A 15,939-nucleotide genomic window follows, 5' to 3' on the forward strand; every position below is an offset into this window, starting at 1 on the left:
CTCTTGCCCCTCAAAATGTGATCTGGGAAACTGCAGAAAGGGTGTCATGTGGCAGCTTGGTGGAAATGCAGACTCTCTGGCTCCCCCAGCACTCCTGAGTCAGAATCTGAATTTTACCAAGTGGACCCTCCTGTAGCACCTGGTGGACTTTCCCAGGGGACGTGATGCTGCAGAACCTGGGGGTCAGAATCATCATCTCACCTTGGTGGTTGAGCGCCTGGTAACTTACCTGGCATCGTGACTAGGTTCTTTCACCTGCAAGAGCCTATTTAATCCTGAGAATTACCCTCTAAAGTGGGCATTCTTGGAATATCAGAAGAGTTGTCACCAGATCTGCCAAAGGCGTCACTAAAAGACAGTTTCTTCATCTGTATTTCCTAAGCCTGAGACAGGAAAATTGGAGGCCCAGCCTGTATATTGCTGGCCTGACCAAGGGTGAAAGCCTCTAGTGACCCCAGCTCTTGGTGTAGGTACACTCTGTGCTTCCAGTGGACCAGACGCCCTGTGGACAACAGCAGAGCCTCACATCCCAGCAGTGGAAACTCAGCCCCAACCGCTGCTCATTCACTGTCCAGTTGTGGGTTGATGGGAAGGCTATCTGTGACCAAGGTCAAGAAGAGCGGATAGAGGTCCCACATCTCACCTTCAGGTTGACTTCCTGAAGCTTCAATTATAAACGAAGCTGAGACAGGTAGATAAACACATTTCCTAGGAGTTGCTATACTCAAATAGATTGTGTGTGTATATATACTTAAGGGACAAATATGTACTGCACCTTTTTTTTCTGATAAAACATGTGTAGCTTGAGGGTTGTTTGAATTAAGTCATTAAAAGCAGTAGATATTAGAAATTCTCATATTCCAATTCTGCAGCATTTAGGATACACTGTTTTAGTGGATTTTGAGAAGGTAAATAAAATCAATGATAAGAAGTACTTGGAATGAAGTCTTTGATATATGGCAAAACCAATACAATATTGTAAAATAATTAACCTCCAATTAAAATAAATAAATTTATTAAAAAATAAATAAATAAAATCCATCAACCCTTCCACAAGATTCCTTACCTTCCCCCCTGCCATTCTTTTAAAAACCAGGGGGCCCAATTTCAATCCCACCCACTGCTATTTGGTGGTATTTTGATTTCTTTTTTAGGTATTACGCTATTTTTTCCTTCTTTACCACTGACATCAGTTCATTTCATGTGATTATGAAATACATTAAAAAAACATGTATTTAAAATATTATTTTATTTCATCATGAATTGTTTGTCTTGAAAGGCCTGTCTAGGTGAAAGAGTAATTTCTCATATCCTGTTCTTACAGGAAGAATTTTAAACCGTTTCTCCAAAGACATTGGACATATGGATGACTCGCTGCCCTCATCATTTCAAGTTTTCTTTCAGGTAATGTATCAGCCCTGTAAGAGTTCTCCACAGGGAAGAACAGAGAGCCTGTTTCTCAAGGCTTTTTCACAGGGGCTGATGGTGGGCCTTTCAGCCTGGTGATGTGTCCTATAATCTTAAATAAATACCATGTTTGTGAGAGAAAGGTGTGGCTGTGATTGAGAGGCTGAGTTAACATGAGTAACACCTGGGGCAGGAGTGTCTGCACAGTCACATCAAGGTTGGTCTGAAGCAGTGACATGCTGGGTGAGTGGTTCTCCCTCTGCCTTCCAGGTGTCTGGTGTGGATTCCCTTTACTTTAAGCATATTTCATAATAGAAACAAGCATCTCTCATGGAAAGATTGCCAAGATGAACTAAATTATGCACTGTATTACCATAAAGGACAAATATTTACTGCACCTTTTTTTCTGATAAAACATGTGTTACTTACAAAGAAAAGGTTAATAATAATAAGGTGACCAATAATACTTGAACAAAAACAATCATTGTTGTTCACTTGCTAAGTTGTGTCTGACTCTTTGTAACCCCATGGACTGCAGCACCCCAGGCTTCCTTGTCCTTCACTATCTCCTATAGTTTGCTCAAGCTCATGTTCATTGAGTTGGTGATGCCTTCCAACCTCATCCTCTGTCACCCCCTTCTCCTGTCTTCAGTCTTTCCCAGCATCAGGATCTTTTCCAATGAGTTGGCTCTTTGCATTAGGTGGCCAAAGTTTTTGAGCTTCAGCTTCAGCATCAGTCCTTCCAATGAATATTAAGGGTTGATTTCCTTTAAGATTGACTGATTTGATCCCCTTGCAGTCCAAGGGACTCTCAAGAGCCTTCTCCAATGCCACAACTCAAAGGCATCAATTCTTCAGTACTCAGGCTTCTTTATGGTCCAACTCTCACATCCATACATGACTACTGGAAAAACCGTAGATTTGACTAGATCTTTGTTGGCAAAGTGATGTCTTTGCTTTTTAATATGCTGTCTAGCTTAGTCATAGCTTTTCTTCCAACTAAGGAGCAGGCGTCTTTTAATTTCATGGCTGCAGTCACTGTCTGCAGTGATTTTGGAGCCCAAGAAAATAAAAGTCTGTCACTGCTTCCTCTTTTCCCCCTTCTATTTGCCATGAAGTGTTAGGACTGGATGCCATGGTCGTTTTTTGAATATTTAGTTTTAAGGTATCTTTTTCACTCTCTTCTTTCACACTCATCAAGAGGCTCTTTAGTTTCTTTTCTCTTTATGCCATTAGGGTGGTATCATCTGCATATCTGAGGTTGTTGATATTTCTCCTGCAATCTTAAATCCAGCTGGTATAGAGTCTTACCCTCCCTATTAATATTCAAGAATGTTAACACTAAACACCATCTCAGCACAATATCAGGCTAATGGAATTTCTTCTCTGGGTGTAGTTATCATATTCTGCAAACTAAATAATTATTCTGAATCGTGAAAAATCACCATATATTCTCAAGTGAAAGATTCATCCAAAAAATTGTTTCTATTTATTCATGTAGATTCATGACTTCTGATAGAATTCCCAACTGGTGTGCTCCAAGTGGGAAATAAGCATATCAAAATAATCATTCCCCTTATTTCCTGGAGCATCAGGACTTGGGTCACTTCTGGGTCAACATGTTTCTTGTACACACATCATTGTCTTTGTGCCATAGTGAGACAGAAGTAGAGAAGCACTGGCTATGGTTATATGGGCCATCAGATGGGCCTGAAATCCAATCACATGAGGAGAATTGTGTGTGTAGCTAGGATTAGGCTCAATAAAATTCATGAGAATGTGGAAGAAAGAAATGAGACTGGCTTCAAGGAAGGGATCTCTGTCACACAGAGGAATCTGCTGTTTCCTTCTTTAGAGTGTTGACTTTTTGTTTGGATACTATTTTTGTCTTCTACAACTTCTGTTAACAGTTTGAGGCAGCTGGCAATAAATGTCTCATAAATGTATATGTGTAAATAAATTTAAATATAAGCTCATACATTTTATATATGTTAATATAATATGTAATATCCACTATGAAACTGAAAGTTGCTCAGTCATGTCCATTCTTTGCAACCCCATGGACTATACAGTCCATGGAATTATCCAGGCCGAAATACTGGAGTGGGCAGCCTTTCCCTTCTCCAGAGAATCTTCCCAACCCAGGGATTGAACCCAGGTCTCCCGCATTGCAGGTGTATTCTTTACCAGCTGACCCACAACAGAAGCCCAATATCCACTATAAGGCTGGTTAGAGTATGACCTGTAAATAGAAATAAAACTTATTAAAAGCCTATTTGAATTGCTTCAGAATTTAGGAGCATGAAATCTGAAGGCCCTAACTTGGGAGCTTCTGAGAGCGACAGTTATAGGTCTTTAATGGTGACTCATGGAAAAAGTATTGGCACAGCTCATGTGGAGTCCTTCATTTTGATCTTACCTCTTCATAGGTTATCTGCCATTCTGGGTTGGTCATAAAAGGCCCTTACCTAGGGAGAGCCAGCCTATTGAAACTGGTGAATATTGTCCAATAAAATAATGTGAGTCTACTAAAAAACTGTAATTTGGATTTTTTATAATTGACATTTCAGAAGACCTTTTTTCCTGACAACTACTGATGGCAAACTTCATGACTTAAGATCACACACAGAAGGAAGGACCCCTCCCCATGAGAAAAGGGTATAGCAAAGTGGGATGCATTAGTTAATCCTATGGCTGTAAGAAAATTTTCAACTGTAAGTATAATAGAAGGGAGGTCAGACAGACCTATATTTCTCCACTTATGATTGGAATTTCTTCCATCAGATTCCATGCTCTTCATTCTGAGTTTTATATTGATACCCACAGCAGATGGGGAAAAACAGGAAAAGCACATGTCTCCATCCATATAATGCAGTTTGGTTCACAAGGGCTCCTGGACACAGAGTCACAGTTCTGGACATTTCCTTCTCCTTTCAGGCTCCTCTACATACAACTGTGTCTCTGGGATTTCCCGAGTCAGATTCGTCCTGTCTTTCTTCATGACCTGTAGTACCTTCCTAGGAAAACTTAGGACAACCACTTACCTTCCTAGCTTACCATTTTCTTACCTATAAATGGAAATGAAAGTTCTTGCTTTTCTCATTCACAAATGGTTGTGAAGAGCATCTGAGAAAACTTATCTGGAAGAGCTGTGAAATGATAACCCAAGTCTCTCTGATGTAGGCATTACTCTGCTAATGCATCTGCCAGAGACATGCTGGGAACAGCTGCCCTGGGCAACAAAGTGTCGAGGCTCTGGGTTGGTGAACATGGGGTGCTGGTTCTAAGAGGACACAGAACACCTGGTGCTAACTTGGACAAGCCATTCTACCTTCTCAGCCCAGCTCCCTTTTGGTCAAAATTTACAGGAATTGTGATTGCTACCCCAAATTATTCATGTTCTCTGTTTCTCTAGCATGTGAAATTCAGTTGTCAATCTCTTCTTCAAAGTTTCAGTAAAGGATTCCCATGTTCTTCCCTGTGTTTCTGCAGTGCCTTGTGCAGATCACATGGAACTGTATCCATCTGAGATCATAAACTCTGGAGGTGTTGGCCCAAACTCTGTGAATCTGCATGTCCTCAACTTTTGACCCCCTTTCATAGCAGGCTAGATACTAAGATAGATACTACACATAGTTACTAAGTGCTGGTTGCATTCCTATCACCTGAAACTTTTCACCAGGGTATCATACTTTTCCTGATAAATATGGATGTCTAAATCTGCATCAATCAATGATTTGGGCTTCTATTCTACCTGCTGTGTTTTTATTTATTTATTTTTTATTATTTTATTTTATTTTTAAACTTTACAATATTGTATTAGTTTTGCCAAATATCGAAATGAATCTGCCACAGGTATACCCGCGTTCCCCATCCTGAACCCTCCTCCCTCTTCCCTCCCCTACCCTCCCTCTGGGTCGTCCCAGTGCACCAGCCCCAAGCATCCAGTACCGTGCATCAAACCTGGACTGGCGACTCGTTTCTTACATGATATTATACATGTTTCAATGCTATTCTCCCAAATCTCCCCACCCTCTCCCTCTCCCACAGAGTCCATAAGACTGATCTCTACATCAGTGTCTCTTTTGCTGTCTCGTATACAGGGTTATTGTTACCATTTTTCTAAATTCCATATATATGCGTTAGTATACTGTATTGGTGTTTTTCTTTCTGGCTTACTTCACTCTGTATAATAGGTTCCAGTTTCATCCATCTCATTAGAACTGATTCAAATGTATTCTTTTTAATGGCTGAGTAATACTCCATTGTGTATATGTACCAAAGCTTTCTTATCCATTCATCTGCTGATGGGCATCTAGGTTGCTTCCATGTCCTGGCTATTATAAACAGTGCTGCGATGAACATTGGGGTACACGTGTCTCTTTCCCTTCTGGTTTCCTCAGTGTGTATGCCCAGCAGTGGGATTGCTGGGTCATAAGGCAGTTCTATTTCCAATTTTTAAAGGAATCTCCACACTGTTCTCCATAGTGGCTGTACTAGTTTGCATTCCCACCAACAGTGTAAGAGAGTTCCCTTTTCTCCACACCCTCTCCAGCATTTATTGCTTGTAGACTTTTGGATAGCAGCCATTCTGACTGGCGTGAAATGGTACCTCATAGTGGTTTTGATTTGCATTTCTCTGATAATGAGTGATGTTGAGCATCTTTTCATGTGTTTGTTAGCCATCTGTATGTCTTCTTGGGGAAATGTCTATTTAGTTCTTTGGCCCATTTTTGGATTGGGTCATTTATTTTTCTGGAATTGAGCTGTAGGAGTTGCTTGTATATTTTTGAGATTAGTTGTTTGTCCGTTGCTTCATTTGCTATTATTTTCTCCCATTCTGAAGGCTGTCTTTTCACCTTGCTAATAGTTTCCTTTGTTGTGCAGAAGCTTTTAAGTTTAATTAGGTCCCATTTGTTTACTTTTGCTTTTATTTCCGATATTCTGGGAGGTGGGTCATAGAGGATCCTGCTGTGATGTATGTCGGAGAGTGTTTTGCCTATGTTCTCCTCTAGGAGTTTTATAGTTTCTGGTCTTATGTTTAGATCTTTAATCCATTTTGAGTTTATTTTTGTGTATGGTGTTAGAAAGTGCTCTAGTTTCATTCTTTTACAAGTGGTTGACCAGTTTTCCCAGCACCACTTGTTAAAGAGATTGTCTTTAATCCATTGTATATTCTTGCCTCCTTTGTCAAAGATAAGGTGTTCATAGGTGTGTGGATTTATCTCTGGGCTTTCTATTTTGTTCCATTGATCAATATTTCTGTCTTTGTGCCAGTACCATACTGTATTGATAACTGTGGCTTTGTAATAAAGCCTGAAGTCAGGTAGGTTGATTCCTCCAGTTCCATTCTTCTTTCTCAAGATAGCTTTGGCTATTCGAGGTTTTTTGTATTTCCGTACAAATTGTGAAATTATTTGTTCTAGCTCTGTGAAGAATACCGTTGGTAGCTTGATAGGGATTGAATTGAATCTATAAATTGCTTTGGGTAGTATACTCATTTTCATTATATTGATTCTTCCAATCCATGAACATGGTATATTTCTCCATCTCTTAGTGTCCTCTTTGATTTCTTTCACCAGTGTTTTATAGTTTTCTATATATAGGTCTTTAGTTTCTTTAGGTAGATATATTCCTAAGTATTTTATTCTTTCTGTTGCAATGTTGAATGGAATTGTTTCCTTAATTTCTCTTTCTGTTTTCTCATTATTAGTGTATAGGAATGCAAGGGATTTCTGTGTGTTGATTTTATATCCTGCAACTTTACTATAATCATTGATTAGTTCTAGTAATTTTCTGGTAGAGTCTTTAGGGTTTTCTATGTAAAGGATCATGTCATCTGCAAACAGTGAGAGTTTGACTTCTTCGTTTCCAATTTGGATTCCTTTTATTTCTTTTTCTTCTCTGATTGCTGGTGGCTAAAACATCTTTGAAAACCATGTTGAGTAGTAGTGATGAAAGTGGGCACCCTTGTCTTGTTCCTGACTTTAGAGGAAATGCTTTCAATTTTTCACCATTGAGGATAATGTTTGCTGTGGGTTTGTCATATATAGCTTTTATTATGTTGAGGTATGTTCCTTCTATTCCTGCTTTCTGGAGAGTTTTTATCATAAATGGATGTTGAATTTTATCAAAGGCTTTCTCTGCATCTATTGAGATAATCATATGATTTTTGTTTTTCAATTTGTTAATGTGGTGTATAACATTGATTGATTTGCGGATATTGAAGAATCCTTGCATCCCTGGGATAAAGCCCACTTGGTCATGGTGTATGATCTTTTTAATGTGTTGTTGGATTCTGATTACTAGAATTTTATTAAGGATTTTTGCATCTATGTTCATCAGTGATATTGGCCTGTCGTTTTCTTTTTTTGTGGGATCTTTGTCAGGTTTTGGTATTAGGGTGATGGTGGCCTCATAGAATGAGTTTGGAAGTTTACCTTCCTCTGCAATTTTCTGGAAGAGTTTGAGCAGGATAGGTGTTAGCTCTTCTCTAAATTTTTGGTAGAATTCAGCTCTGAAGCCGTCTGGACCTGGGCTTTTGTTTGCTGGAAGATTTTTGATTACAGTTTCAATTTCTGTGCTCGTGATGGGTCTGTTAAGATTTTCTATTTCTTCCTGGTCCAGTTTGGGAAAGTTGTACTTTTCTAAGAATTTGTCCATTTCTTCCACGTTGTCCATTTTATTGGCATATAATTGTTGATAGTAGTCTCTTATGATCCTTTGTATTTCTGTGTTCTCTGTTGTGATCTCTCCATTTTCATTTCTAATTTTATTGATTTGATTTTTCTCCCTTTGTTTCTTGATGAGTCTGGCTAATGGTTTGTCAATTTTATTTATCCTTTCAAAGAACCAGCTTTTGGCTTTGTTGATTTTTGCTATTGTCTCTTTTGTTTCTTTTGCATTTATTTCTGCCCTAATTTTTAAGATTTCTTTCTTCTACTAACCCTGGGGTTCTTTATTTCTTCCTTTTCTAGTTGCTTTAGCTGTAGGGTTAGGTTATTTATTTGACTTTTTTCTTGTTTCTTGAGGTATGCCTGTATTGCTATGAACTTTCCCCTTAGGACTGCTTTTAAAGTGTCCCACAGGTTTTGAGTTGTTGTGTTTTCATTTTCATTAGTTTCTATGCAAATTTTGATTTCTTTTTTGATTTCTTCTGTGATTTGTTGGTTATTCAGCAGGGTGTTGTTCATCCTCCATATGTTGGAATTTTTAATAGTTTTTCTCCTGTAATTGAGATCTAATCTTACTGCATTGTGGTCAGAAAAGATGCTTGGAATGATTTCTATTTTTTTGAATTTACGAAGGCTAGATTTATGGCCCAGGATGTGATCTATCCTGGAGAAGGTTCCATGTGCACTTGAGAAAAAGGTGAAATTCATTGTTTTAGAATGAAATGTCCTATAGATATCAGTTAGGTCTAACTGGTCTATTGTATCGTTTAACGTTTGTGTTTCCTTGTTAATTTTCTGTTTAGTTGATCTATCCATAGGTGTGAGTGGGGTATTAAAGTCTCCCACTATTATTGTGTTGTTGTTAATTTCTCCTCTCATACTTGCTAGCATTTGTCTTATATATTGCGGCGCTCCTGTGTTGGGTGCATATATATTTATAATTGTTATATCTTCTTGGATTGACCCTTTGATCATTATGTAGTGACCATCTTTGTATCTTTTCACAGCCTTTGTTTTAGTCTATTTTATCTGATATAAGTATTGCTACTCCTGCTTTCTTTTGGTCCCTATTTGCATGGAAAATCTTTTTCCAGCCCTTCACTTTCAGTCTGTATGTGTCCCCTGTTTTGAGGTGGATCTCTTGTAGACAACATATGTAGGGGTCTTGTTTTTTTATCCATACAGCCAGTCTTTGTCTTTTGGTTGGGGCATTCAACCCATTTACGTTTAAGGTAATTACTGGTAAGTATGATCCCATTGACATTTACTTTATTGTTTTGGGTTCGAGTTTATACACTGTTTTTGTGTTTCCTGTCTAGAGAATATCCTTTAGTATTTGTTGGAGAGCTGGTTTGCTGGTGCTGAATTCTCTCAGCTTTTGCTTGTCTGAGAAGCTTTTGATTTCTCCTTCATATTTGAATGAGATCCTTGCTGGGTACAATAATCTGGGCTGTAGGTTATTTTCTTTCATCACTTTAAGTATGTCTTGCCATTTCCTCCTGGCTTGAAGAGTTTCTATTGAAAGATCAGCTGTTATCCTAATGGGAATTCCCTTGTGTGATATTTGTTGTTTTTCCCTTGCTGCTTTTAATATTTGTTCTTTGTGTTTAATCTTTGTTAATTTGATTAATATGTGTCTTGGGGTGTTTCTCCTTGGGTTTATCCTGTTTGGGACTCTCTGGGTTTCTTGGACTTGGGTGATTATTTCCTTCCCCATTTTAGGGAAGTTTTCAACTATTATCTCCTCAAGTATTTTCTCATGGTCTTTCTTTTTGTCTTCTTCTTCTGGGACCCCTATGATTCGAATGTTGTAGCGTTTAATATTGTCCTGGAGGTCTCTGAGATTGTCCTCATTTCTTTTAATTCGTTTTTCTTTTATCCTCTCTGATTCATTTATTTCTACCATTCTATCTTCTACCTCACTAATCCTATCTTCTGCCTCTGTTATTCTACTATTTGTTGCCTCCAGAGTGTTTTTAATTTCATTTATTGCATTATTCATTTTATATTGACTCTTTTTTATTTCTTCTAGGTCCTTGTTAAGCCTTTCTTGCATCTTCTCAATCTTTGTCTCCAAGCTATTTATCTGTGATTCCATTTTGATTTCAAGATTTTGGATCAATTTCACTATCATTATTCGGAATTCCTTAGCAGGTAGATTCCCTATCTCTTCCTCTTTTGTTTGGTTTGGTGGGCATTTATCCTGTTCCTTTACCTGCTGGGTATTCCTCTGTCTCTTCATCTTGTTTAAATTGCTGAGTTTGGAGTGTCCTTTCTGTATTCTGGCAGTTTGTGGAGTTCTATTTATTGTGGCGTTTCCTCACTCTGTGTGGGTTTGTACAGGTGGCTTGTCAAAGTTTCTTGGTTAGGGAAGCTTGTGTCGGTGTTCCGGTGAGTGGAGCTGTATTTCTTCTCTCTGGAGTGCAATGAAATGTCCAGTAATGAGTTATGGGATGTCTGTGGTTTTGTGGTGACTTTGGGCTGCCTGTATCTTGGAGCTCAGGGCTGTGTTCCTTGCTGCTGGAGAATTTGCTCGGTATGTCTTGCCCTGAAACTTGTTTCGCCCAGAGAGGTTTACAGCGTTATATGGAGAAGAGAAGAGTGAGGAGGGAGTTAGAGGTGACCCGAATGAGATGAGGTGGAATCAATAGAGGAGAAAGTGGGCTATTCAGTAATCTCTTCCTTATGTGCACTCCACAGCTGGACCACTCAGAGTTCACAGAGTTATACAGAGAAGAGAAGAAGGAAGAAGGTGGCAGAGGTGGCCAGGAGGATAAATGGGGGGAATGAAAAGGAGGGAGACAGATCCAGTCAGTAATCAGTTCCCTAAGTGTTCTCCACCGTCTGGAACACACAGAAAATCACAGAGATGGGTAGAGTAGAGAGGGGTTAGGGAGGAGACACAGGCGACCTAGTGGAGAAAAAGGAGAGTCCAAAGGGAGAGAGAGCAGTTAAGCCAGTAATCTCGCTCCCTAGTGAAAAATGGGTACTGAAGATTGGGTTCTTAAAGGTACAATTGGTAACAAATACATAAAAGCAAAAATTTAAAATCTAGAGTAGTTTGGAATTTCAAAAATACGATGTTAAAGAAAAGAAGAAGGAAAAGAAAGAGAGAAAAAACGAACAAACAAAAACAAACAAGGTTGTAAAAATTATAAAGAAAATATAGGTACAAAATTGATAACTAATACCAAAAAGCAGAAGTTAAAAATCTAGAGTAGAGTTTGGAATTTCAAAAATACAATGTTCAAAAAAGAAGAAGAAAAAGAAAGAGAGAAAAAAAACAAACAAGAACAAACAAGGTCGCATAAATTATAAAACAAACAAACAACAAAAAAAACAGGTACAAAATTGATAACAAATACCAAAAAGCATAAATTAAAAATCTAGAATAGAGTTTGGAATTTCAGATATACAATGTTATTTAAAAGAAGAAGAGAAAGAAACAGAGAAAAAGAAAAAGAAAAAATAAAAAAGGGTCATAGAAATTATATAAAAACAAAAACAAAAAAAGTATAGGTACAAAATTGATAACAAATACTAAAAAGCTAAAATTAAAAATCTAGAGTAGAGTTTGGAATTTCAAAAATACAATGTTAAAGAAAAGAAGGAAAAAGAAAAAAAAGGTAAAAAATTATTAAAAAAAATATATATGAAGTTTGCTTTAAAAAAAATAGGGTCTTTTTTTTTTTGCAAAGTAATCGGTTATAAAAGTGGAAATTAAAGGAATAATAGAGGACTTAATTTTTTTTTTTTTTTTTTATAGGCTCACTTGTTCAGTCGCACTGAGGGGAGGTAGGGAGGGATGCTGCAAACAAATATCACTGGCGTGTGCTCGCAGTGCCTCAGCCACACTGGGTCTGCCCCCTGTTCACAGCGCGTGTAGCCTCTCTGCCCGTGCTGCTCAGGCTCTAGGTTGCGCCGCCGCAAACCATCCGCGGCCGGCCTGGGTTGCCTGTACTTCCCAGGTCCAAGCCGCTCAGGTTCAGGCACTCGGGTTGTCCTCAGAGGCGCAGACTCTCCGTTGGGCCTGCGTTTTGTGCCCTTCCCAGATCCGAGCAGCTCAGGTGATGAGGTGTTTTGCGCGCCCGATTGCTGCGACTTATCACCTCCCCGCCGCTCGGTTATCTAGTTGTGTACCGGCGCACCTTCTCAGGCAGATGTTGACTGTCCAGACCCCCAAGAAGTTTTAGTTAGCAAAGAAGCCTGCTTACAGTTTTATAGATAATGTCTCTCTGGGGCTGCGATTGTCCCCTTCCGGCTCTGGCTGCCTGTCACCGGAGGGGGATGGTCTGCCGCCAGCTATCTCTGTTCAGTCCTTTATTCCGTGTGCGGGCCTGGCGGTGTCATAGGTTGGGGCTGGCTTTTCGCGTGGTAGATATCCCACAGTCTGGTTTGCTAGCCCAAATTATTTCGCTCAGATAGTGCTTGGGGTATTCTGGCCAGATTCTTGCGATGCAGCCCGTGCTGTGCCTCCCTGCCCAGCCCCCGCTTGCTAATGGCGGATGCAGGCGTCTGCGCTGCTTCTCCGCTGGGGGAGTTACCGTAGGGCTCACAGTGTGCGGGTTTTAATTATTTATTTTTCCTCCCTGTTATGTTGCCCTCTGTGCTTCCAAGGCTCGGCACAGATTCGGCAGTGAGAAGGTTTCCTGGTGTTTGGAAACTTCTCTCTTTTTAAGACTCCCTTCCCGGGACGGAACTCCGTCCCTCCCTCTTTTGTCCCTTTTTTTGTCTTTTATATTTTTCCCTACCTCCTTTCGAAGACTTGGGTTGCTTTTCTGGGTGCCTGATGTCCTCTGCCGGCATTCAGAAGTTGTTTTGTGGAATTTACTCGGCGTTTAAATGTTCTTTTCATGAATTTGTGGGGGAGAAAGTGTTCTCCCCGTCCTACTCCTCTGGCATCTTAGCTCCTCCCCTACCTGCTGTGTTTTTAGACTAAGATCATTTCCCAAGATAAAATCACCTCATGGAATGATGTGATGCTTAAGTGAATGATTATGGAACTCTTACCACAGTGCTGTGCATAGAGTAAACACCTGGTAAATGGCACCCCCGGTTGTTATAATCACTACTCCTTAAAATAGTCATTTTTATCATAATGATAAAAAATTTAATGTATATCTAGAGGATAAAATTAAAAAAAAAACTCTTCATGCTTTATAAGTTGTTTATTATCAAAATTCTTCCCCAGATTTCTAGGAAATACCAAAAATTGGTTTTATCACATTTCTCTTCTTTTGTCTGCTCTTTATTGGGCATGCTTATGAACTCTGAAATTCCTTAAATAAGGTATTTAGAAGAAAAATTTAAGATAAATTTGGAGGCTCAAATAAGTAAAAATAATTTTCCTGGACAATAAATAGTTGGAAGTATGTTGGGAACAAGCTTAAGTATGTTCTAATGGCTAGTGATGTAGACTCCCTGGCTCCATGGCTCAGGCTTTGTGGTTTCCATCGAGCTCCTTTTCCTTTCTCTGTGCCTCACTGTTTCCATCTGTAAAATGAGATAATACTATTACTTGATTGGGCCATTGTGAGAAGTAATAAACTAATACATGTCAAATATTAAATGTGCAGCCCTGTACAGAGTCAGCACTCAGTAAGTGTTAACTATGGACAGAAAACCAGGAAAGAAAAATTTGCACTTCCCAAAGTCACATTTGCATTTTTTCCTCCTTTGCTGGACACTAACTTTGTAATTAACCACTTCTTTATTCCCACCTGTGTAACTGAGGCTTCTTGTTTCCTCATCTGTGATGCCTACTCATTCATCTCTAGTAATACCTACTGACTCATGATAGTTTAGGGTTCAAGTCCTAGTCTATCTGAACCTCAAATATTCTCTCATCTATTAAAATTAGTAATTCCTACCTTATAGGATACTAAATGTATTAAAAGAGCTAATACACAGAAGGTTATTAAGGTTTTTGGCACACAGCAATCATGCAATAGAGCTTCCCAGGTGGCTAGTGATAAAGAATTCACCTGCCAATGTAGGAGATGCAGGAGGCATGGATTGATTCTTGGGTCAGGAAGATCCCCTGGAGGAGGAAATGGAAACCCACTCCACTATTCTCGCCTGGAAAATTCCGTGGACAGAGGTGCCTGGAGGGCTGTGGTCCTCCAAAGATTTGGACACGACTAAGCGACTGAGCACACACACATAATCTTGCAATAAATATCATTAGAACCGCCTATAATTTTATTTATTTGGATGGCAAAGCTTTATCTACTATTTCAATACATCTTTTAGGAAAAGAAGTTTAATCCCAACAAAATAGTCCATTAAAGTTAATTTTTTAAATATAAATTTATTTATTTTAATTGGAGGCTAATTACTTTACAATATTGTATTGGTTTTGCCATACATCAACATGAATCCACCACGGGTGTACACATGTTCCCCATCCTGAAACCCCCTCCCACCTCCCTCCCCATACCATCCCTCTGGTTCATCCCAGTGCACCAGCCCTGAGCATCCTGTATCATGCATCGAACCTAGACTGGTGATTCATTTCACATATGATATTATACATGTTTCAATGCTATTCTCCCAAATCACCCCACACTTGCCCACTCCCACAGAGTCCAAAAGTCTGTTCTATATATCTGTGTCTCTTGCTGTCTTGCATACAGGGTTATCGTTACCATCTTTCTAAATTCCATATATATGCATTAGTATACTGTATTGGTGATTTTCTTTCTGGCTAACTTCACTCTATATAATAGGCTCCAGTTTCAACCACCTCATTAGAACTGATTCAAATGTATTCTTTTTAATGGCTGAGTAATATTCCATTCTGCACATGTATCACAGCTTTCTTATCCATTCATCTGCTGATGGACATCTAGGCTGCTTCCATGTCCTGGCTATTATAGATAGTGCTGCGATGAACATTGGGGTACATGTGTTTCTTTCAGTTCTGGTTTCCTCAGGGTGTATGCCCAGCAGTGGGATAGCTGGGTCATATGGCAGTTCTATTTCCAGTTTTTTAAGGAATCTCCACACTGTTCTCCATAGTGGCTGTACTAGTTTGCATTCCCACCAACATTGTAAGAGGGTTCCCTTTTCTCCACACCCTCTCCAGCATTTATTGCTTGTAGACTTTTGGATTGCAGCCATTCTGACTGGCGTGAAATGGTACCTCATAGTGGTTTTGATTTGCATTTCTCTGATAATGAGTGATGTTGAACATCTTTTCATGGTTTGTTTCATGGTTTGTTAGCCATCTGTATGTCTTCTTTGGAGAAATGTCTAGTTCTTTGGCCTATTTTTTGATTGGGTCATTTATTTTTCTGGAATTGAGCTGTAGGAGTTGCTTGTATATTTTTGAGATTAGTTGTTTGTCAGTTGCTTCATTTGCTATTATTTTCTCCCATTCTGAAGGCTGTCTTTTCACCTTGCTTATAGTTTCCTTTGTTGTGCAGAAGCTTTTAAGTTTAATTAGGTCCCATTTGTTTATTTTTGCTTTTATTTCCAATATTCTGGGAGGTGGGTCATAGAAGATCCTGCTGTGATGTATGTCAGAGAGTGTTTTGCCTATGTTTTCCTCTAGGAGTTTTATAGTTTCTGGTCTTATGTTTAGATCTTTAATCCATTTTGAGTTTATTTTTGTGTATGGTGTTAGAAAGTGTTCTAGTTTCATTCTTTTACAAGTGGTTGACCAGTTTTCCCAGCACCATTTGTTAAAGAGATTGTTTTTAATCCATTGTATATTCTTGCCTCCTTTGTCAAAGATAAGGTGTCCATAGGTGCGTGGATTTAATACTGGGCTTTCAATTTTGTTCCATTGATCTATATTTCTGTCTTTGTGCCAGTACCATACTGTCTTGATGACTGTGGCTTTGTAGTAGAGCCT

The 15,939-nt window shown here is 39.0% G+C and overlaps 1 protein-coding gene across 1 annotated transcript in view; it reads left to right on the plus strand.

Moving 5' to 3' along the window:
• The window catches only part of LOC133258056 (ATP-binding cassette sub-family C member 4-like), a 296,999-nt gene that overhangs the window by 210,025 nt on the left and 71,035 nt on the right, over positions 1-15,939 (plus strand). The window contains exon 20 of the mRNA XM_061434395.1: positions 1,325-1,404. Coding sequence (XP_061290379.1) covers positions 1,325-1,404 — 80 coding nt within the window. The remainder of the gene's footprint in view (positions 1-1,324; positions 1,405-15,939) is intronic.

This window comes from Bos javanicus, chromosome 12, assembly GCF_032452875.1.
Source record: "Bos javanicus breed banteng chromosome 12, ARS-OSU_banteng_1.0, whole genome shotgun sequence".
Lineage (NCBI taxonomy): Eukaryota > Metazoa > Chordata > Mammalia > Artiodactyla > Bovidae > Bos > Bos javanicus.